Here is a 22,279-nt window from a genome sequence, read left to right on the forward strand (position 1 = left end):
GCTCTCTCAAATAAATAAATAAATCTTTAAAAAAAAAAAAAAGAAATTTTCATCAAAATGTTATGGCTTGGATATGGGTTATTTGATAAATACCTGATTTGGGAAATTCTTACCTTTATTGAATATTGCAATGACTACTATAGCCAGTACAGAGCTACAGTAATATTTAGTATTAATGACATTATCGTTACAGGCCAGGAAGTAAAATGTTTTTAGACAACATATCTAGGGTGATTATACAGCATAATTTTGTATGCCTTTAAGTCATTGTTCAAAAATAGAGGTCAGTTGGATTAATAATATATTTTCATTGGTGAATCTCAGATTATATCATATATCCAACTGTGTATGCCACTTATAGGAAACAGTTAGTCATTGTCATTATTAGATGTTTCATATATTAAAAATAATGATGATATATGATTATTGAACTGGGAAGCTAAGGATGTTTAGAGACTTCCAGGTAAATGTTCTTATTAAAGCTGAACTGGATTAATTCTACAAAGGCAGCCAATACTTGATACACCTTATAGAAGAAATTAGCCGTTATGAGTCTAATCTTATGGACATTTCTTTTCATTTTGTTGAAGGCAAATGGTGGATTTTGGACATTAACAATATCATAAGTTAAATATATATTTTATTTATTAATTTATTTCAATATGTACTTTTTGTAAATCTCACAAAACCTGTCTCTGATTCATTCATTAATTTAACACATATTTATTGAACAGGTACTAGATTCTTGGGATATATCAATGAACAAAACAGAGTTCTGTGACATTTTAGAGGTAATATTCCAACTGAACAAGTTAGGCTAAAATCAATCATAATAGGAATGTAAAATTTGGGCATGTCGATATTTCTATGAAGTAAAAAATGGTTTAACATTGGTTTTAAGTTCCTTACTAATTACTATGTCTACTACAGATTATGTGAAAGCACTCAATTAACTTAATGTTGAAGGTGAGATCTGCACATATTTAGATTATATTTTTCTATTTCCTGGATTTACAGTAGATTATTTCTGTTTCTTTATATTTTAACACTATCGGTTAACTATCAGTCATTTTGCAAACATTTACATGGCAATATTCATTTTTAAAAATGTTTGGAAAATTTTCCTTTTCTTATTACCTTCTGCTGTAGATCTTATAACTTGGAATTTAGGTATATTTTATACAAATATATCCAAAGTTTAGTCCACACCACAAAGTTGGCAGCTTAAAGGGTGCTACATCTGAGAAATGAGCTTACATTTTGTTTTGTTTTTCCTCTGGATTTTTAATTTCCCATTTCTTATTTCTGCTTCATTCAAATGGGATTATTGAATGTGTCCAATGTTTGACTTGCTTCTCTTTTTCACATAACCATGGGTTTCTCAGTTGGTTAAAGTTGAGTAATATATTTCCATCTTAACATTTAATTGTTTGGTTAATTTCACTTCAAGGAGGAAAGACTGTATAGTTCATTGATAGTGATGAAATAACCTAGGTGGCTTTCATATAAATAGCAACAAATGTGCACAATAGTTACATTACATGGTATATTTAACAACACTGCTAAGGAGTAAGATGAGGAGCTCAGTCTTTCCTGATGGAGATACACCTGGGGGCATGCAGAGAAAATCTGGTTCTGCAAGCTTGGAGGAAGTAATTGTCATTCAACAGAAATCAACTAACTTTGCATATCAGTAACACCCACACACATACTCTTATCTCTTTTCTGAGTGCTCTTGAACTGATATCAAAATAGCAAATATATATTTATGAGAACTAGAAATTCTGTATTCTTTTTGATCACATAAACTCAATGTAATTATGAAATTAACTTTGAGAATATGTGAAAGATGTTACTTCCTAAACAAGTGAAGATAGAAGAAAATCCACAAATTATATATCAGGCTACTGAGTTTTTATATTCACATTTGTCCCCCAAATGTCATGAAATTAATTATTTTTTATTGTTCATTTTTAGATGGAAGACTGTATTTGAAAACTACTGTCATGTACTGAATTTTTCCTGTTGAAGAAATCCATGTTATAGTAAAGAACTTTGCAGACATTCGTCATTGGAAAGTTTGGAAAAAATAAAGTCCTTTTAAGGGAACTTCCTCAATTTTGTGTATTAATGTTCTTTAAAAGTTTAAGTATTCTACAAAAAGAAAAAAAAAAAGTTTCCTCCATTGAATTTCACCTGTGGTTCATACCAGAGACCTGAGAATGTTTGTAAATGTACAGGTATCTAACTTCTTACAGTTAAAAACTGCAACTTTGCTGCTGGACACTTGTATACCGAGTTAAAGGCAGGTCTGAATAAGGCCTCGCTTTGTTTTTTTTAATGGAATGAACCATTTTCCTCCTCTGAAAATTCTGTATCTGAGCACATCAAGAGACTCTTGTACCCAGTGGTTACCCAGACTTACAGAATTATGTCCTCCTGAAACCAGCAAGAACACTTGGAAATGAACTTGTAGGGGGCATAGAGGATTCCTTAAAAAACAAACAAACAAAAAAACAACAAAAAGCAAAAAAAAATAAATAAAACAAAAAAAACAAAAAAAATCAATAAATCAAAGAGTAATATTCTATTACATTCGATTTTAAACTAATTGTGGGTTTTCTCATGAAGATTTTTTTCGCATACTTCCAAAAGACCAACAAATGGATGCTGACAACAACCCAGTGAAATAACATTTTGCATATCTGAAAAGAAGCATTGAATATAAGCCAAAAGGTTTCACCCAAGGTCCTTTTTCTTAAAAAAAAAAATAAACGTAACATGTTTTCATTCCAAACTGGTAGTGGCATATAGAATTTAAAATAATAATGATGCTTCTTATTCAAACTGTTGGTCACATGTACAGTATATAAACATAAAACATACAAGGAAGGTATTATGTATGCAGTAGTAATACTAGAGTTTAGGAAAATGAGAATTTTAGAAAATATGTTTTGTCACCCTGTTAGTCAGAAAGACACCTTTCTGGTTTTAACGCATGCAGGCATGTAAATATTTGTCTGGAGTCACAGTATTAATGAATGAGATCTTAAGCATCTGGTGACATCAGAACTCTGTGTCAGCCACTTTTATTTGTATATTGAACCCTAGTTAGTGCCCCAACCTGCACTATTGAGAATGGATTGTGGCTGAACAGTAAATCAAAACACCAGAAATATTTTTATATGTTAATGTCATATTATGTTAATGTTGCTGAGAAACAAAACCTAACAAACCCTTGATGTATCAGTCCAATACCATGTAGCGCTGAGTGATAAAGTTAAAATGTGTTGTGCTTCCCGCCCTGGTCAGAGGGAAGGGTGCCTATGTGTTATTTTCACTGTCTTTTTGAAAGTTACAGTATGTGTTTTCGCTTTTGTGCAGATAACTGGAAGTAAAGCTGCAAACAGTGCTTATTACACACTGAAGTTACCTTCTCTTTGTTTTTACTAATCTGGAGTTACACCTTTAAAGACTGATCTTATGAATCAGTACAGTCGCTGTGCATTTTATGATTTTGCTGTCATCTTAAAATTTTATGATCATAACATTATTTATTACCATAAATAGCAAAATCCTAAATGTCCAAGAAAACTAGCGTAAAAATGTTTAAAGATAGTTCTGATTTGGTATTAATTATTTGGTTAAGAGAAGAAATTAACATTATAGATACTCTGGCACTAAGCTTCTATAGTTTTTAGGTCTTCCTTGCAATACTGGAACGTTATTTCTTTTGTGTAGTTCGCTATTAACCAGCTAAGTCCGTTTTTTACTACAATAAAAAAGTTATATATACAGTTCCTATTTTAGCTTGCTTGAAAGGGAGCAATATTTTTATTTAAAATACTGTTAGTAAATGCTCTGTAGAAACTTGGTTTTCGAGGCATCGTTCTTCCATACCCATCTTTTGTTCTTTGAGCACAAGAGATTCTGTTCCTTGTTGTATTTCTTGCTTTTCCCTTTTATGCAGTCTTTAAAGGATTACAACACTTAAAATTGGAGGGACTTGTGGCAAGCTTTTGAATCATACATTTTTTAAAAGATTTTTTAAAAAGCCTACAACTTACCTAAGTAGTAGAATCAGCCATTGCTCTGCTCCTTGCATAGAGTCACCTGTTAAGTAGGTTAAATAGTTTTAAAATGCATACTTTCAAGACCTTTGAGAATGCTTTAGTGTTTGGTTTGATATAAAAGGAATTTTAGCAAGGATTAAAGAAAGAAGCTATCAGCTATATGTTTAGAGAGAGTCTTACTAACATGTTGTAAATATTACAATTCATGAAATGTTATTTTAAGTCTGTAACTTAAGTTTTTTCTCCTTTTTTAGTTATACAGGTTGGTTTGAAATTTGTTTTTGTTTTGGGGTTGTTGTTTTTTTTTTTTGGTATAAACAAGTAAAATTGTGCCCATTTTATGGTTTCCATGCTTTTGTAATCCTAAAAATATTAATGTCTAGTTGTTCTATATTATAACCACATTTGCGCTCTATGCAAGCCCTTGGAACAGAACATACTCATCTTCATGTAGGACCTATGAAAATTGTCTATTTTTATCTATATATTTAAAGTTTTCTAAAAATGAGAAAAGGTTATTACGAATTTTGTTGTACAAAATCTGTACAAAAATCTGTTTTTACATCATAATGCAAGAATTGGAAATTTTTCTATGGTAGCCTAGTTCTTTGAGCCTGGTTTCAATGTGAGAACCATGTTTACTGTTATTGTATTTAATTTTCTTTTTTCTTTTCAACAATCTCCTAATAAAACTGTCTGAAATCTCCCTGTGACTTTATTTACAGTTCGTCTTTATTAAATTTTGTGAAATGCATAGCATTGAAAGAATATTTACTTTCTAATGGGAGGCATCTAAAAACAACATAAGTCAGCTCTTTGCAATGCGAGGGGAACAATGCTCAATGATTTTATTTAACATGCAACTGCTTCTATCTCTAATATGAATTACTGTGCTGAAAAACATCATAAAAGCACACTCTGTAGTTATTGTTTAACAAGCAGATTTTCCATATTTTGTTTCTTGCCAGCTAAGCAAACTGCCCACATATACATGATTTATTTATGTACATTTCTCAGTTTATGAAGCTGTTATTTGTACCCTTTTCCTTTATATTCTTATATTCCCATGATTCTTATTTCACAAAGCTTTGTGCTGAATAATGTAAAGTAGACATGTTGATGGAACAAAATATATTATTCCCATATCTATAAGAGTGTAGATTTGTAACTCTTAGTGTTTTGCTTTCATTCTCTATCATTGGAAAAAATGCCTTTAGAAACTTTGATATTCCAATATCTTTTAATAATATATACACGTTTTAATCAATCCAAAATGCTGCATCTGAAGAAATATTGGGTTACTATCTCTGTGAATATTCTAAACATTCCCAAGAGAATGGATTTTTTTTTCTGTCAAAAGAAATTATTTCATGAATTAACAAAATATGATTTTTCCCTAATAAAAACTTAAAATGTTTATGTGACCATTACAAATACATTTTTGTCTTCTGTCTTCATATGTTTATGTCAGTAAAACTTGTACCAAAACATCATAGAGTCTTTGAATGTTAGAGGAATTTGGTAATGATTTGAGTTTTTTTCCCCAGGTGTTCTCATTGGGACTAGCAAATTTACAATATGAACAAAAGCTATTTATTACCAGATGAGAGTAAATTACAAATAAAAGTTATATGGATTGCATTTTTACAATATGGGAAGTAGAGATGTTAATAGAATTAAAACGTTATTGTAAATGGCATTGTAAAAAATATCACTTTTCCTCCTGTGTAGGCTTGGTGCTAACATTTATCTTTAATATGTACAATTGGTATATAAAACCTGAACTGATCCTCATTTATTCATTTAAACACATTCATTAATAAAGCCTCTATTCTGCACAAAGCACTGTGCTAGATGTTGTAATGACTCAAGTGGAAAACTTAACTGTTGTCCCAGAGGAGCTGATAATTTTGTTGGAATAGGAAATTTTACTTTCAGCAAGAAAAGATTCATTGAGCATCTTCTAATGTGTAAGGGACATGGAGCTGGTATTAAGAGGGCACTGACTTAGACACCTTCCCAAGAATTGATACTATGACCCATTTTGTACGTTCACCTTCTAGAGAATAACATGACATGTTTTGTGAGTTAAACAATTGTGTAGGGATTGAGAAAAGGGATGGATACATTTTCCTCTAAGTAATACCACTATACCAGGTATTCTTTTCATGTTATTTTTCATTTATTTCAATCAGATCATTTGTCTTACCAAAGCTCACCAACTTTATTTTAAGGTAAGTAGCCTGTTGAATCACACACACACACACACAAATCATCAACCACAAATTCCTACTATATTAGGACTTTGGAATATAGTTGTAATATTCAATTCTTATGACCCAGCATCTATAGATGTACAATAAAATGGCCTCAATTGATTCAAACGCAGAGCTGCTTAAATGCCAGAAGAGTTCATTGGGTAATGAGTAACATTTGTAGTAGCAGCATCATTTGTCTTTATAGGTGAACGAGTTGGAGATTTTGAGTTGAATTGTTGGATCAATTGGGGTTTCTTTGGTTGGCGTGACAAAAACTGATTCTTGCAAGTAGTTAAAGAGCAAAGGGAATTGGTCATAAAGACAGAGGGGTACACATGGAACCTCAAGCCAAGATTGCAGCCAGCCCCCAGAGACCAGGGTCCCTCTTTTACTTTCACCCCTCTGCTCGTCTCCGTGACTGTTTCTTTTTCCTCTCATTGTGGACATATTTGTTTCTCTGGTTCACCTCTTGACTCCTCCATTATTTAGGAGCATAAGACTCAGCCCACAGAAGTGAGCCAATCATTTTCTCTCCCTGTCCTAAGTCAGATTACCTGAGAATTTTGATTGCCTCAAGTCAGAGCACATGCAAGTAAGGTACCTTGGCAGTACATTAGATGCATCTAGGGAATTTTAGAAATACTGTGTCCAATTAAATTTGAATCTCTGGGGGTTGGGGCTAAGGCCTATGTTCCTGAGGTGATTCTAATGAATAGCTAAGGTTGAGGACACTGTCTGGGAGTCTGACAAATATCACATTGTAGAAAATGACTAGTAAGACTTCTGTCGGGGCAGGAGCATAGTTGGGGATGGGTGGAGGGTATTATAAGCTGTGCAGACACTGTAAGAGCCAACCAGTAGTTCTATAAAATCATTAAATTATATATAAAATCTGTAAAATATTTAATATATATTTTTAAAAAGTAGTTTTAGCATTGTGAACTTAATTCTGAATATGAATTTGCAATCCCAGTTAAGGTATAGTAGAAGACACCTTATTTTTTTTTTTCTAAATAAAATTACTGATTAATCTAACCACGGAGCTGCACAGGGAGGTACAAATTCTTTTTCAATAATTATTGAGGCTTCCTCCATCTAAATGTTCTCAGTCCAAACATTCTCCTCAGTCCATACCATTTGGAGAATGCTTGGGTTTTCATGCCTAGGATCCAGCCTTCAAGAAGTGGCGCTAAGCCCTTCTCTTTGGAGGGCCTCCAGGTTTGTGGAAGCAAAAATTATAACACAGTTTGGTGTGATTCACAATGTAGGGAGAGAAAATACCTAAGACAATTATGTTATTACTGAGGAAGTGTAAAATCGTGCGAAAGGATGTAACATTTCTATGTTTTACTTGAACTGATAAAATGTCAATCAATACAAGTAGACTATGGTAAGTTTTGCATCTTTAATGTAATACCTGGAATAAGCACTAAAAATGTTATATCAACATATACATTTAGGGGCGCCTGGGTGGCTCAGTGGGTTAAGGGTCCAACTCTTGATTTTGGCTCTGGTCATGATCTCAGGGTCATGGGATCCAGCTCTGTGTCCATCTCCATGCTCAGTGGGGAGTCGGCTTGAGTACTTCCTCTGCTCACACTCTCTCTCAAATAAATAAATATTTTATATATATATACATATATAAAAAATATACAATATATAAATATATATATATATTTAAAAACACTGTAGAGAAATCAAAGTGGAATTCAATGCTATAGTAAAGTTAGCTCCCAGATAAACAGTAAATACTCTTTGGTAATTCATCTGTTGTGTTAAGCTCTCTTGCTGGTAGTTTCCAATCCTGTCTCCGGTTCTTTGGCTGCTCTTTCAACAATGCCAATTGTGTGTCGGATTTGGTACACTACATTAGGCAACAGAGAAAGATGAGTTGATAGATACCTCGCCAGCACTGTGCAGCTCTATTTTCTATTCACTGAGTGTATTCACATCCAATGATGTATTTCCACCTGATATTTTCAAAAACAAAGACAGAAATTAATTATTAGGCTGCATACAAATTATAAAAATATTAAAATTTATTTATTAAAATTAATAAAATTGTTAAATTTTGGGGGCGCCTGGGTGGCTCAGTCGTTAAGTGTCTGCCTTCGGCTCAGGTCATGATTCCAGGTCCTGGGATCGAGCCCCGCATCGGGCTCCCTGCTCGGCGGGAAGCCTGCTTCTCCCTCTCCCACTCCCCCTGCTTGTATTCCCTCTCTCGCTGTGTCTCTCTCTGTCAAATAACTAAATAAAATCTTTAAATAAATAAATAAATAAATAAAATTGTTAAATTTTTATTAAAATTACTAAAATTATTTTATTGATGATTATTAAAATTTATTTTTTAAATAGTATTGTCGGTTTCCACCCCAAGTGTGGGAGCTGGGAGAAAGAGATGATACTAGTCAATCCTTTTCTTACTAACTTATCTTACTAAATTTACAAAAGAAAAGGGGCTCCCGTTGAGTTGGATCTTTCCTTTAAATCCATTTGGTTGTCATATGCCTGGGTTTATATATGTTGAATGTTGTTAGCTCCTTCCATTAATAGACTTGGGTGCTTTTTAGTATATTCTTTATGTGTGATTTTTCTTTTTCCACCAGTAGCCACTGTGAGACAACAATCGCTAGACACCAGGGCCCAAATGAAGATGGGTGAGTTCTTGGGAAATGAAGTTTCCTGCAATCTAGAACAGAACTGAGCAAGAATGGAGAATCTGATCACAGAGCATGCAGGCAAACGATTTAATAGCACAAGGTATTTTTAGGGAAGGAACGTTAGGGGCATGGGGCAGGATGTAGAGAGTTTTTAATTGTCTAAAATGAATGATCATTTAGCATTTAGATTTGCCAAGTATTTACAACAGACTATATGAAGGTTTGGGGGGACACTGCCTCCTTCCTGGGGATTTGCTGGCAGTTGCCTTTATGCAGCCAAATGCACATGTATTTTGACAAGTTACTTAGAAGTCTTTTTATCTATTGAGTATTCAGTGGTAGGTCCAGCCCTCTTCTGCTTATTCTTTCATCTGAAACACGTGGGTTCATAGTAGACACTTAGGTATTCTTTTCCCCAACCAATGCCAGGAATGTCACAGTGCCCTGAGAGCAGCAAGTTCTCTCTATACGTTTGTCAGAGCAATAAGCCAAACACACATTCCTACCATGTGAAATTCAAGGCTGAGATAGGCACTGGCCTTCTGTCTCCAATAACCATTAGTAGACAAATAGCAGGTCCTCTGAGTGGTCCCACTGAGGTTTCTTTCCTAGACTTCAGATGAGAGACTGACACCTGTCACCTCTCATGGGTGACTGGCGAGCTTTGAACCTGAAACAACCCACAGCCCCCACCAACAGCTACCTTCTTACATCGATTCTTAACCCCATATCTTAAACCTGTTTTGTAATCTGGAGATGGACGGACAGCTGAGGTCACAAAATTAGTTTCCAGAGAGCTTTGCAAATTCTCATAATGACCTTTCCTCTTAACTTGGAACGTGGTATCCATTTCAGAATTCACTTGATTTTTTGGAAAATTGCTTAAAAATTTTTTGAGATAATTATAGACTAAATGCAGTTATAAGAAATAGCAAAGAGACATCCCATGTACCCTTCACCCGTTTTCCCTAAGGTGAAAATTTTTCCCTAAGGATAAATATAGTACAATATCAAAACCAGGAAGTAGACAATGATATCATCTATCAACTTCATTCAGATTTCACTAGATTTAGACACTCATTTGTGTGTGCATGTGTGTGTTTAGTTACATACAACTTTATCACAAGTATAGATTCATACGAACATTACCACAGTCAAGATACAGAATACTTTAGTAACAAGGATCCCTTGTTACAGAAATGTGGGGGATACTAGGCTCTGTAGAGTACATAGATCCTCCAAATGCTCCTGCCCCTATTCCTGTGGTCTATGGAGAGGAAGTGGGGGAAATTCCCGCTGATACTTGCGTCCAGATGGGTCTAGTTGGGGCAACCCATCCACAAGGATTGCAATCACTAGTCAACCCAACACTGACACCATCTGGATGGAAACAGAAACATACCACAGCAGCCAGTGGGCTGATCTCAGAGCGGTTGGGCTGGTGACCACTCATGAACCCTGGCCATTAACCCTTGGCACCGTCAGTCGAGCTGTTCTCAAGAGATTAGCCCTGTGGCTTTGGACACTGGGAAGCCAAGGAGTGGATGATCATGATTAGTCTTTGTGGGGTCAGGACATTGTGGAAAGACATTTGGCTTCATCTGCAAGAGCCCGAGGCAGTCCTCACTGTTTTCCACATCTCAGCTCATAAAGCGTTGATACCCCTTGCCAGTTAGGAAGCTGACAGCCTAGCCTGGGTATGAGCCCTACTTAGCAACTGACCCCTCAGTAGATATAAGAGATTGAGTGCATAGGAAAGTGGTCACTAGAGCACCCATGGGGATGGCGTATTGCCAAAGATGTCAGTGCTCCCATGAAATACAGGGATTTGTTTAACACAGTAATAACATACCATGTGTGTTCTAAACACCCAAGGCAACTCTCAAAGGAGGAGAGGGCCATCCACCAGGGTTCCCAACTGGTGAGGGATTGGCAAGTTGATTATATTGGCCCCCTCCCTTCACGTGATGGCTCAAAATAATGTCTTGGTTTGTGTGGACACATCTGGCCTAACCCAAGCTTTCCCTTGTTGCCTCACAAGCCAGGCTGCCACCATTATGGGATTAGAGAAACTGAGTACCATGTATGCATACCTTTGTGGAATAGACAGTGACTGAAGTCACATTTTGAAGGTTCTGATGTGCAAGACTGGGCAAAAGAACATGACACTGAAAGGAAGGTCTATCTCCCCCATGACGCGAAAGCAGCAGGGTCGGTAAAAAGGAAGAATGGAATATTAAAGCAACAGATTAAATTACTAACAAGCAAAACAATCTTGGCTGGGACTAAGGTACGATCCCAGGCTTTAATCCATTCTGTCAACAAAAAAACAACCTGGAATGCAAAGGATTTAGTCAGAGGCAAGGAAAAGCTTTATTGCCCTATAGTTTGAAAACTGGGGAGACACAGCCTTTGGCTACAAACTGAAAGTACCCTCCAAAGGGGAAGGTTTAGGCTTGAGTTAAATAGGCAAAATCCGCAAGTTCTGTGTCCTTTATGGAGCTGGGTCAGACTCAAGTCCCAAACTGCAAGCTTTAAGAGCAGAGTGGCAAGCAGGATACAGCTCACGGTTTCTGGTAGCAGTTTCAAGATGTGGCAGCCACTGGGGAGCATGACCGGATGTGTTGCAGGGGTCTTTTTGTGAATTTTGCTGAGTTTTGTGCAGATTTGTCACTTCAGGCTATGCTGACTGGTTTTGTTCCTCAAGGGCATTTGAGCTGATTAAAATTTTAGTTTCTCTCCCTTGACATGAGGGAACCCATCTTGTTTGTCAGTTATTGCTGTCTAGTCATTGGGGTCTTTTGTTCCCAATTTGAATGATCAACCAGTAGGGCTTGTGGCCCCATATACCAGATTGGGGAACCCTGCTGAGACACCCAACATGTAAAGGTATGGAGGTCACAGGGAACAGCCATTGCCCCAGCTCTCACCGCGGATCAAGGTACTGTCTGCTGAGAACACCAAGTCCCATCAGGCCTGGGAAGACTTATCTACTGGCATTTGCAGTGGGATGTCCCACCAGGATGGTGAGTTACTTCAAACCCCTGGGTGAGGGGGGACTACTCATTCTCTACTGGGATCCTCTTGCCTTGCCACAAGCCAGACCTGCTGAAATTCACTATACCTGAAATGAAACACACACCCCTGAAGGAGGGGAGAAGACTGGGTCCCGGCTTGGCATATGCCACCCCCAGCCCACCTCCCCATGCCTGACGGGGCTGCCTCTGCTGGCCAACATTTCTGGTGTGCCCAACCAGGTCAGATTCCCAAAGCTGCCATCCTCCCTCTCCTCAAGACCAAGATGGCACTTCTGTTGTCCACTGGTACAATCATTTGGCCACTAACTTTGTTCCCTCCACTGGTCTGGGGGAAGTTACAGCACACTAAGTTCCCCCAGCAAAATATAAATGATAGCCAACAAAGCCTTTCCTTACTAAACACTGAAATGTCTGTGATGAAAAAAAAGCTGTCCTCCAAAATCCAATAGCCTTGGCCATTACTACTGCCTCCCAGGAAGGCAACCAAACAGAATGCGGTGTCTTCATGCCTGATGAGTCTAATGTATCGTCTTTACTAAACTGCATGAAGACACGAGGAAACGCCCTGAGGGCTCCGACCCCCAGCCTAGGAAACTTACTAAATCAGTGATTTGGATCATAGGGTTCTTGGTGGGGGAAAAAATGTTACTTATTTCGGGAATCTTTGTCTTGATCTGTGTTTTCTCTGGCAAGTATCCGTAGTATCCCGGTTGCCTCCGCCTCCCAGGCGGGCAGCCGGCGCCAAATGAGCCGCCTCCGTGCGAATTAAAGCCCCCGGCGGACGGCTCAGGGCACAGCGTGGAAGGCGGGGCTGTAAGACTGTGACAGGGAGTTGCCAGGGCTGGAGTGGCCGAGGAAGAGGTCACCTCCAGCCGACCGGTGAGCGGGCTCTAGGCACGCGGAGGCTCCTGGCCCCTCCCCAGCCCTTGGAAAGCCCCTCCGCCCACCGTCATCGCACTAGGAGGGTTTTCCAGGAGGCAGCCTCCAGAGAGCAATGTGTTGTTGCCATCACCAGGGTGGTATGCTTGACGAAAGCCTCGGCCTCCGTATAAACTTGGAAGATTCTGGCGGCCGCTTCGGAGATCTGCTCCTCTTGCTGCCCCTAAGTAAGTTCACTTGCTTGTTAAGAGTGCCGCCTGCGGGCGCCTGGGTGGCTCAGGTGGTTGAGCGACTGCCTTCGGCTCGGGTCATGGTCCCAGGGTCCCGGGATCGAGCCCCGCATCGGGCTCCCTGCTCGGCAGGGAGCCTGCTTCTCCCTCTGCCTCTCTCTGTCTGTCTCTTGTGAATAAATAAGATCTTAAAAAAAAAAGAAAAAAGTGCCGCCTGCCAATGTGGGCAGGCCCGCGCCTGCGCTGTCCCCGCTTGCCCACTCCAGGGGCGCGACCACTGTCGGGTTTCACCAGGGAACCCGCAAGGTTGGGAAGCAGCAGGTACTTGGCGTTAGCCTTAAAATATCTTTATTTGACCCTCTTCTTGCGGAAAGAAAGAGATTCGTGTTGCTTAGTGTGTAATTCTAGGTTCCCAGTAACTTTTTCTTAGCAGTTTGCATGTTCACTGACTTCTGACATCTATTGTTGCAAAGGAAAGGTAGTTAAACCGCCTTTCTTTCTTTCTTTCTTTCTCTTTCTTTCTTTCTTTCCTTCTTTCTTTCCTTCTTTCTTTCTTTCTCTTTCTTTCTTTCTTTCTTCTTTCTTTCTTTCTTTCTTTCTTTCTTTCTTTCTTTCTTTCTTTCTTCTTTCTTTCTTTCTTCTTTCTTTCTTTCTTTCTTTCTTTCTTTCTTTCTTTCCTTCTTTCTTTCTTTCTCTTTCTTTCTTTCTTTCTTTCTTTCTTTCTCTTTCTTTCTTTCTCTTTCTTTCTTTCTTTCTTTTCTTTCTTTCCTTTCTTTCTTTTCTTTCTTTCTTTCTTTCTTTCTTTCTTTCTTTCTTTCTTTCTTTCTTTTCTTCTTTCTTTTCTTTCTTTTCTTTCTTTCTTTCTTTCTTTCTTTCTTTCTTTCTTTCTTTCTTTCTTTTCTTCTTTCTTTTCTTTCCTTTCTTTCTTTCCTTTCTTTCTTCTTTTTCTTTCTTTCTTTCTTTCCTTTCTTTTCTTTCTTTCTTATTTTATTTTTTTGGCAAACAAAAAGTCTTTTTTCTTTCTGTCCGGTTGCTTTTAGTAACTTTTACCTGTCTTTGATGCTTTGTGGCTTGAATACAGTTTGTGTAGGTATGGACTTATTTTTATTTATTATGTTTGGGAGCTAACGTGCCTCCCAAATAGTTGAGGAGGTCTTTTTCTTTAATTTAGAAAATTCCAAGCCATTATCACTTAAGGAATGCCCCTGTCTTTTTTTTTTTTTTTTAATAAATTTCTGGAATTGTAATTTAATTCTAAGTTAGACTTTTCTACTTAAACTGCTGAGGTTTCTTGACCGCCATTCAGGTATGCCGTTTCTTTAACTCAGCTTCCTTCCATGTAATTTCTTCAGATTTATCTTTCAAACTACTAATTATATGTTCAGGTGTATATAGTTTGCTATTTAAAACTCACCTAGAATTGTTAATTATATCTTCAGTTTTGGAAAGTCTATTTAGTTCTTTTCAAATTTTCTTAGCCATTCTTGATAGTCTCTATGTGTTCGTTGCTTTTATTTCTTTGCATGTTGTGATATATCTATGCCTCATATTTTTATTGTTCCTGATAATCCAATACCTTATATTATTGAGGTCTGATTTTGCATTCATTATATTTCTGATACTTTCTAAAGCCTTGTTTCTTAACAATTTTGAAAAAAAGTTTGAAGTTTTGAAATTTTGGATTTTTGAGGTGATTGAAATTTATTTGAACTCGTGTTCATAGGAACCTTATCTGTGGAAATCTTTTAAAATCTGGTTTGAGAATGTAATACTCCCTGAAGGAATTTTATTTCCTTCTGCTAGGTGCCTGGGACACTTTAAATTTAATTTAAATTTAATTTAAATTTTCACTTGTAGTCTCTTAGTTCACAGATTTGAGTAATCACTGTAAAACATTTCCAAATCCATCAGGGTGCGTCCACTCTCCTGAAGTCTCAAATGAGACTTTTCCTCTTTTACCCAGAGCCACAGCTCATGCAATTTTTTTCTGACATCTGCCTTTGTAAGGTGGATTTTTTTTCTACTTCAACTTTTTTTAAGTAAGAGTATAGCCATTTTGAGTCCTAGCTTCATCTGAAGGTCTCCATTCTGACTTTATTTCCTGCCCCCCATAATCATGACCATTGGAACTACAGTTCTGTCACCATGGATTTATAGATGGCTTAAAGATAAATAAGTCCTTCTGCTCTTGTCTACGTTTCTGCTCTTGTCTTCTCTTATTCTGGCCTCGGAACGACACCTCCATGTTTTAAAATATTTAATCCAGAATTTTTTATGTTTCGTTCAGTGTATTGGACTGATGTTACCAGAAATGAAAACCTCTTACTTAAAACTTAATTTTCAAACTCCTGAAATAACAATTTTTAACTACAAACATTAATCAATTAGTAGTTTCACCTAGTCTTGCTATAAGGAATTAATGATATATGTGAAGTTCTTAGTGTAATTTCTAGAATACAGTAAATGCTGAACAATGTAAATTTTTACTGTTAGAATAATACAAAACATCAAAGACACACTCTTGGACCGCAGGGAACATATATGCTCTTTTAAAAGTGAAAGGTTAAGATACACATATTGTATGTTGATTGCAATTCTACAAAAATAACGATGATAGACAGTTTTAATATATACGTGTAAAAACCCTTAAGAAAAATATATATCCAAATGTTATGTCTTATTGATTGTATTACAAGGATTTACTTTCTCCCTATGACTTTTCAGAGTTTCCTAAATTGAAAAATGAACATTTATTACTTTTTTTCCATCAGCAAGAGTGACTGGAGTTTATTGATGATTTTTGAACATTTACAAGCAGATTTTGCTTTTATCGTTGCTCAAGTCAAGCTTCTGCCAAGCATCAACTAATTCAACATTTTCTTTCTCTTTCCCTCTCTCCCTTTTTCCTTCTTCTTTCTATCCTTCCTTCCTTTTTTTTGTATTCTTTTTTCTTTCTCCCCCCCGCCGCCACCCTTTCTTTCCTTCATTAGAAAGAATTTAGAAATAGTAAGTAGCTTTCCAAAACTGGCTTGTTGTTGAAGCCAAAACTGACGTAACAATTAAAATATCTGTGCATATGTTTACACATGTATATAAATATCTGAATAATTTAGATTCACCAGGTAAGTAAATTACTCCAGTGCCATGTGACTTGTTACTTAGCTATAGTCTTTGGACCAGAAGCATTGGGGTCACCTGGGAGCCTGTGAGAAATGAAGACTCTCAGGCCCCATCCTAAATCTACCAAATCAAAGTCTGCCCTTTAACAAGATCCCAGGTGATTCATATACAATTAAAGTTTAGAAACAGTACCGGCACAGATTTTAAGCAGCAAAATGAGTTGAGAGTTGAGACAATTATCAAAGGGGAAAAATCTGTTTCAATTATCTATATGATTTTTATAAAGTGATTATTTGGAAGGTTGAGAAGGGTGGTCAGGGTGTGGAATTATCTGGGTAAATACCTCAATTCCCAGATTTTTCTGCCATAGTGTTCGCACTGTCGTGATGACTGCTCAACAGTGATCAGTCAAGTCTCTCCAACCCCTGATGACCTGGGAAAAGTGTAGTACTGCTCATCATTTAAAGTTAAATTATTTATTATCCAAACAACAATAGGAATTTACAAATTAAGAAGAAAATCCTAAACCTCACCATGTGGCTTTTCAATTTCAGTGCTCACCAGTATGTGTATATGCACACTCAGCTGTGTTTGTGCAGTTTCATTTATGCCAAGGGTGTGTGTGGGCAAAGTTGTGGAGGTTAGGTGGAAAGGTTAGGGTATTTGAAGGCTTTGTAATCATTTTTTTGTATAGTGCTGTGTTGAACTAATTGTAATTATGGTTATTAATAAGAATTATAACTATCAAACTTCCCAATCATGATTTGTAATGGCTGCATCACATCCCATTGAGTTGATACACAAAGATCATTTAATCATTCTCCCATCATACGGATAGTCAGATAGTTTCCAAGTTTTGCTATTTTATAAATAACGTAGTAATAAATTTCTTTGTATAATAGTTTAATCCATTAAATTCATTTCCATAGCATAAATTACCAATAATGGAACTGTTGGATTTTAAGTAGATGTCATATTATAGGTTGTTGTTTTATTGTTTGTTTGTTTTTCAATACATTGTTGGTTTGGGGGCAGTTTTAGGTTTGACTTGTGTTACTTTTAAAATCAGATTAAAAGATTTACTGAAGGAAAGATGTGGTAATGAAGTCAATAAGGATACATTGGTATTTATTTATTTTTATTTCTTATGCTCACTTTTTGGCTCACCTTTTTCTAGGTTTTTTAGGGTGAAAGCTGAAGCCACTGATTTGAGACTGTAAATTTACAGACTGTTTTAGTGGCATATCTTGTGTTTTCATTTTGATTCAGTTCAAAATTCTTTCTAATTTATCCTTTGATTTCTTCTTGACCAGTGCGTTACCTATAATTGTGTCATTTAGTTTCCAAATATTTTGAGGCTTTTCCAGAGATCTATTATTGATTTCTAATTTAATTGTAGTGTTGCCAGAGAATATATTTTGTAAGACTGGAATGTTTTTAAATTTATGAGACATTTTATGGCTTAGAATATCGTCTGTGTTGCAAATGTTCTGTGTGTGCTTGAAAAGAATATGTTTCTCTGTTGTTGAGTGAATATTCTATAAATGTCAATTAAGTCAAGTTGATTGATGATGTTCAAATCTCTTTTATACTTGCTGATTTTTGGCCTAATTGTTCTCCTAGTATTGAAGAAGAAATACTTAAAAATTTTACTATATTTTGGATTTTTCTATTTCTCCTTTCAGTAATATTAGTTTTTGCATCATGCATTTTGAAGCTGTTATTCTGTGCATAAGCATTTGGAATACTAAATCCTCTGGATGAATTAACATCTTTATCATTATGATATGCTTTCTTTCTCCCTTTTAATATTATTTTCTCTGAAATCTACTTGTCTAATATCCACATAGAGAGCCCAACTTCCTTTTTTTTTTTTTTTTAAGATTTTATTTATTTGTTCATGAGAGATAGAGAGGCAGAGGCAGAGGGAGAAGCAGGCTCCCCGCGGAGCAGGGAGCCTGATGTGGGACTTGATCCCAGGACCCTGGAATCATGACCTGAGCTGAAGGCAGACGCTTAACCGACTGAGCCACTCAGGCGTCCCCTTCCTTTTGATTAGTCCTACTATGGTATGTCTTTTTCTATCCTTTCACTTTGACTTATCTGTGTCTTTGTATTTAAAGTAGGCTTCTAATAAACAACTTGTAATTGGGCCTTGCTTTTTTTTAAATCTCGTATGCTCATTCTGTCTTTTGATTGGATTATTTTGTTTATTTACATTTAGTGTGATTATTGATGTGATTGGGTTTAAATCTAAATTGCTACTTGTTTTCCATTTGTCCATTTGTTATTGTTAATTTTTATGCCTTTTTTTGTTCATTCAATATGCTTTGGATTTTATCTCTTTTCCTAATATGTTGTTATAATTCTTTGTTTTGTTATTTTAGTGGTTGCCTTATGGCTTATGCTATACACCTTAACTTATTAAAGTCTAACTTAAAATGTTATTATTATAACATTTTATGTAAAATAACAATATTATAAAAGCATTTTTCCATTTCTTACTTATTGGGCTTTGTGCTATTGTTGCCATATATTTTACTACTACTTATGTTATAAACCACAACACTGCACTGTTATTCTTTTTGTTAGAACAGTCGATTGTATTTTATTTAAATTAAATTAATTAACATATAGTGTATTATTAGTTTCAGAGGTAGAGTTTAGTGATTCATCAGTCTTAGATAATACCCAGGGCTCATTACATCACATGCCCTTCTTAATGTCCATCACCCGATACCTCATCTCCTCCCCCCCAGCAATCCTCAGTTTGTTTCCTATGATTAAGAGTCTCTTGTGGTTTGTCTCCCTCTCTGTTTTCATCTTATTTTATTTTTCCTTCCCTTCCCCTATGATCCTCTGTTTTGTTTCTTAAATTCCACATATGAGTGAGATCATATGATAATTGTCTTTCTCTGATTGACTTATTTTGCTTAACATAATACCCTCTAGTTCTATCCACGTTGTTGCAAATGGCAAGATTTCATTTTTTGATGCTGAGTAATACTCCATTGTGTGTGTGTGTGTGTGTGTGTGTGTGTGTGTGTGTATACACCATATCTTCTTTATCCATTCATCTGTTGATGGACATCTGGGCTCTTTCCAGAGTTTGGCTGTTGTGGACATTGCTGCATAAACATTGGGGTGCAGGTGCCCCTGTGGATCACTACATTTGTATCTTTGGGGTAGATACATAGTAGTGCAATTGCTGGGTCATAGGGTAGTTCTATTTTCAACTTTTTGAGGAACCTCCATACTGTTTTCCAGAGTATCTGCACTAGCTTGTAGTCCCACCAACAGTCAATTGTATTTTAAAGTAAGGTAAATGAGAAAATATCTTATATTTACTCACATCATTACCATTTCCTATTATCTTCATTCCTTTGACAACTGTTTTTTATCTGGTATCATTTCTCTTGTGCCTGAAGAACTTCCTTTAGCGTTTCTTTTAGTGTGAATCTGGTGATAAATTCTTTCAACTTTTATATGTCTCAAAAGCCTTTATTGCTTTCAATTTTTGAGGAAAATTTACATAAACAAAATTCTGGATTGACAGGGTTTTTTTTTTTAATGTACTTTGATTTTGTTGCTCCATTATCTTCTCATTTACATTGTTTCTAAGAGGAAATCAGTAGAATTTCTTATCTTTATTCCTCTGTAATGTGCTTTTCCTTCTGGATGCTTTTAAGATTTTCCCTTTATTACATGTTTTGTGCAATTTGATAATATACCTTTGTGTAGTTTTCTTCATATTTCTTGAAGTTTGCTGAGATTCTTAGATCTATGGTGTATAGTTTTCATTAGGTTTGAAAAATTTGGAGTCATTATTTCTTGTAATGTTTTTCTCTTTCCCCCTTTCTCTTTCTTCCAAGCACTCCAGTGTACATATATTTGACTGCTTAAAGTTGTTCTACTGTTCATGTTTTTTCTTCTGCAATTTTTAATCTTCTCTTAATTCTAACTAGTGATATTTTATCTCAGACATTTGTGTCATTTTCCAGAATATTCATTTTAGTCATTTATAAATATACCCCATGTTTTAATATATTTATTATATTTTAATGTATGGAATACACTTAGAGTAATTGTCTTAATTCCATTGTCCTCTGATGCTAACATCTGTTAGTTCTGGGTGATTTTTAAATTATTTCTTTTCCTCCTCTTTATACCTTAAGCTTTTCTGCTTTATTGCATGCCTGGCAGGTTATTATTCTATGGCAGTTAGTTTGAATTTTACCCTATTAGATTCTGGATTTTTAAAATTCTTATAGATATTCTTGAGTTTTTTCTTTAGATGCTGTGTTGGGGGTCCTTAAGACCAGGCCGTGTTTCAATGATTGTCTAGGAAAGCACATGGTCTCAGCACAGAGTCATGCTCAAGACTGATTTACTATGGAGAAAGGATAAAAAAACAAAATTAGCAAAGAGTAAAGGCCCATGGGACAAAGTCTGAGGGAAATCAGGCTCAAACTTCCAAGGGTCCTTCCAGAGTGGAATCACACAGGATGCACTTAAAGCCCCCAGCAATGAGTTGTGACAACTTATATGAAATAATGCCAACTGGGAAAGTACCCCCAGTTTGTCAAGTATGCAAATTCCAGAGCCCCAGAAAGACAGAAGTTGTATGGCATAAACCATATTGTTTGTTCCATCAGTTTAGACACAGCAAGTTACTCTTATCAGTTAATAGTTGGAACCCTCCCCAAACCAAAATTCCCAGATACCAGCCAATGCTAACCTTGTATGCAGGCCTTTCAAAGGATAGCGGTCAGGCCTGGTATGTTAAATCTTTTCTGCACAGATGCTATTAAGTCACTTAGAAATAGTTGCTTCTTTCAGATCTCGATTTAAGTTACCCTAGGTGGGGCTGGAATAGCGTTTGCTCTGTGGTTATTTCCCACTAGGGAAGCAAGACTCTTTGAGTCTTGTCCAATAGCCCATGAATTAGAGGTTTCAGAGTCTTCCTGTTGGTAATAGGCATGTTCCCAAACCAGTGAGCCTCAGGTATTGTTCCCTCTTATTCTTGTGGGTTTTTCTTTGCCAGCCTTACATAAGTTCTTGTCACATAGGTGTTGATCGGGACTCTACTGAAAACTCAAAAGAACTTCTCTCTATGTGTTCTAAGTTCTCTCTCTGTACAGCTCTTCCTTTACCAGTACTCTGCTCTGTGAACTCAGGTCACCCTGCTGTCCCTCCGCTTGGAGCTCCATCTCCTAAATCACAAAGGCCTGCAGGAGGTGGCTCTTTTTCCTCCTTGTGCCTCAGGCTGCCGTCTCCCTCCATACAGCAAGCCTTAGCCACCTTCAGGATCCTCTTATTCGTTTTCTGTCTCTCAGAGATCAGTCTTAGTGCCAGATGTCCAGTGTCTTCAGAACTTTGTTCCATCTATTTAGTCCGTTATCTAGTCCTTTTGGGCCGAGGGGCAAATCCAGTCCTTATTTTTCCATCTTGGCCAGAAGCTAAGATTTCTCAGGAGAGATAAATTTAAGTAGTTACATGTGGAGGTATAACATCAGGAGAGAGAGATTTAAATAGCTACATTTTCTGTCACGAGGTTAGCTGCCAGTTGTTCAGGCCCTTCGTATCCTTCTTCATGATCAGATTTTCTTGGCTTTTCTGCCACAGGTGGCTCCCGGGCTTAACCATCTGAAGAGTTTTAGCACTCCCAACTTTAATCTTGCTCTCTTAAGTGTCTCTCACACCCACCCTGCTTGTCTAGTCCTGTTTATGTCAGAACCTTTGAGTGCCTTGACATTTTCTTCCCCAAATATATCATTTTTTCCACTAAGACGTCACTTACACTGTCCAGTGTGGCTGAACCACCTCCCTCTCTGCTCTATCTTTGTCTTGTTATCTCCTTGTAATCCTAGTTATGAATCAGGTCAGGTTTCAACTTCTCAGGAAGCAATTCTTGAAGATCCTTCCTATTCATTTAACCAAGAAAGGCCACAGCCCTTCCTGGCTTTCTCACAAGGCCTTCGACTCCATGATTACATCTACAAAGGATTTAATGTTTTTCTT

General features: G+C 36.6%; 1 protein-coding gene across 1 annotated transcript in view; it reads left to right on the top strand.

Annotated features, from left to right (window-relative positions):
• The window catches only part of DACH1 (dachshund family transcription factor 1), a 425,922-nt gene extending 421,143 nt beyond the window's left edge, over positions 1 to 4,779 (top strand). The window contains exon 11 of the mRNA XM_035003251.1: positions 1,978 to 4,779. Coding sequence (XP_034859142.1) covers positions 1,978 to 2,015 — 38 coding nt within the window. The 3' untranslated portion in view covers positions 2,016 to 4,779. The remainder of the gene's footprint in view (positions 1 to 1,977) is intronic.
• Positions 4,780 to 22,279: the final 17,500 nt, after the last annotated feature.

Source organism: Mirounga leonina, unplaced genomic scaffold (assembly GCF_011800145.1).
Source record: "Mirounga leonina isolate KUSES-001 unplaced genomic scaffold, KU_Mleo_1.0 Mir_127, whole genome shotgun sequence".
In the NCBI taxonomy this organism is placed as follows: Eukaryota; Metazoa; Chordata; class Mammalia; order Carnivora; family Phocidae; genus Mirounga; species Mirounga leonina.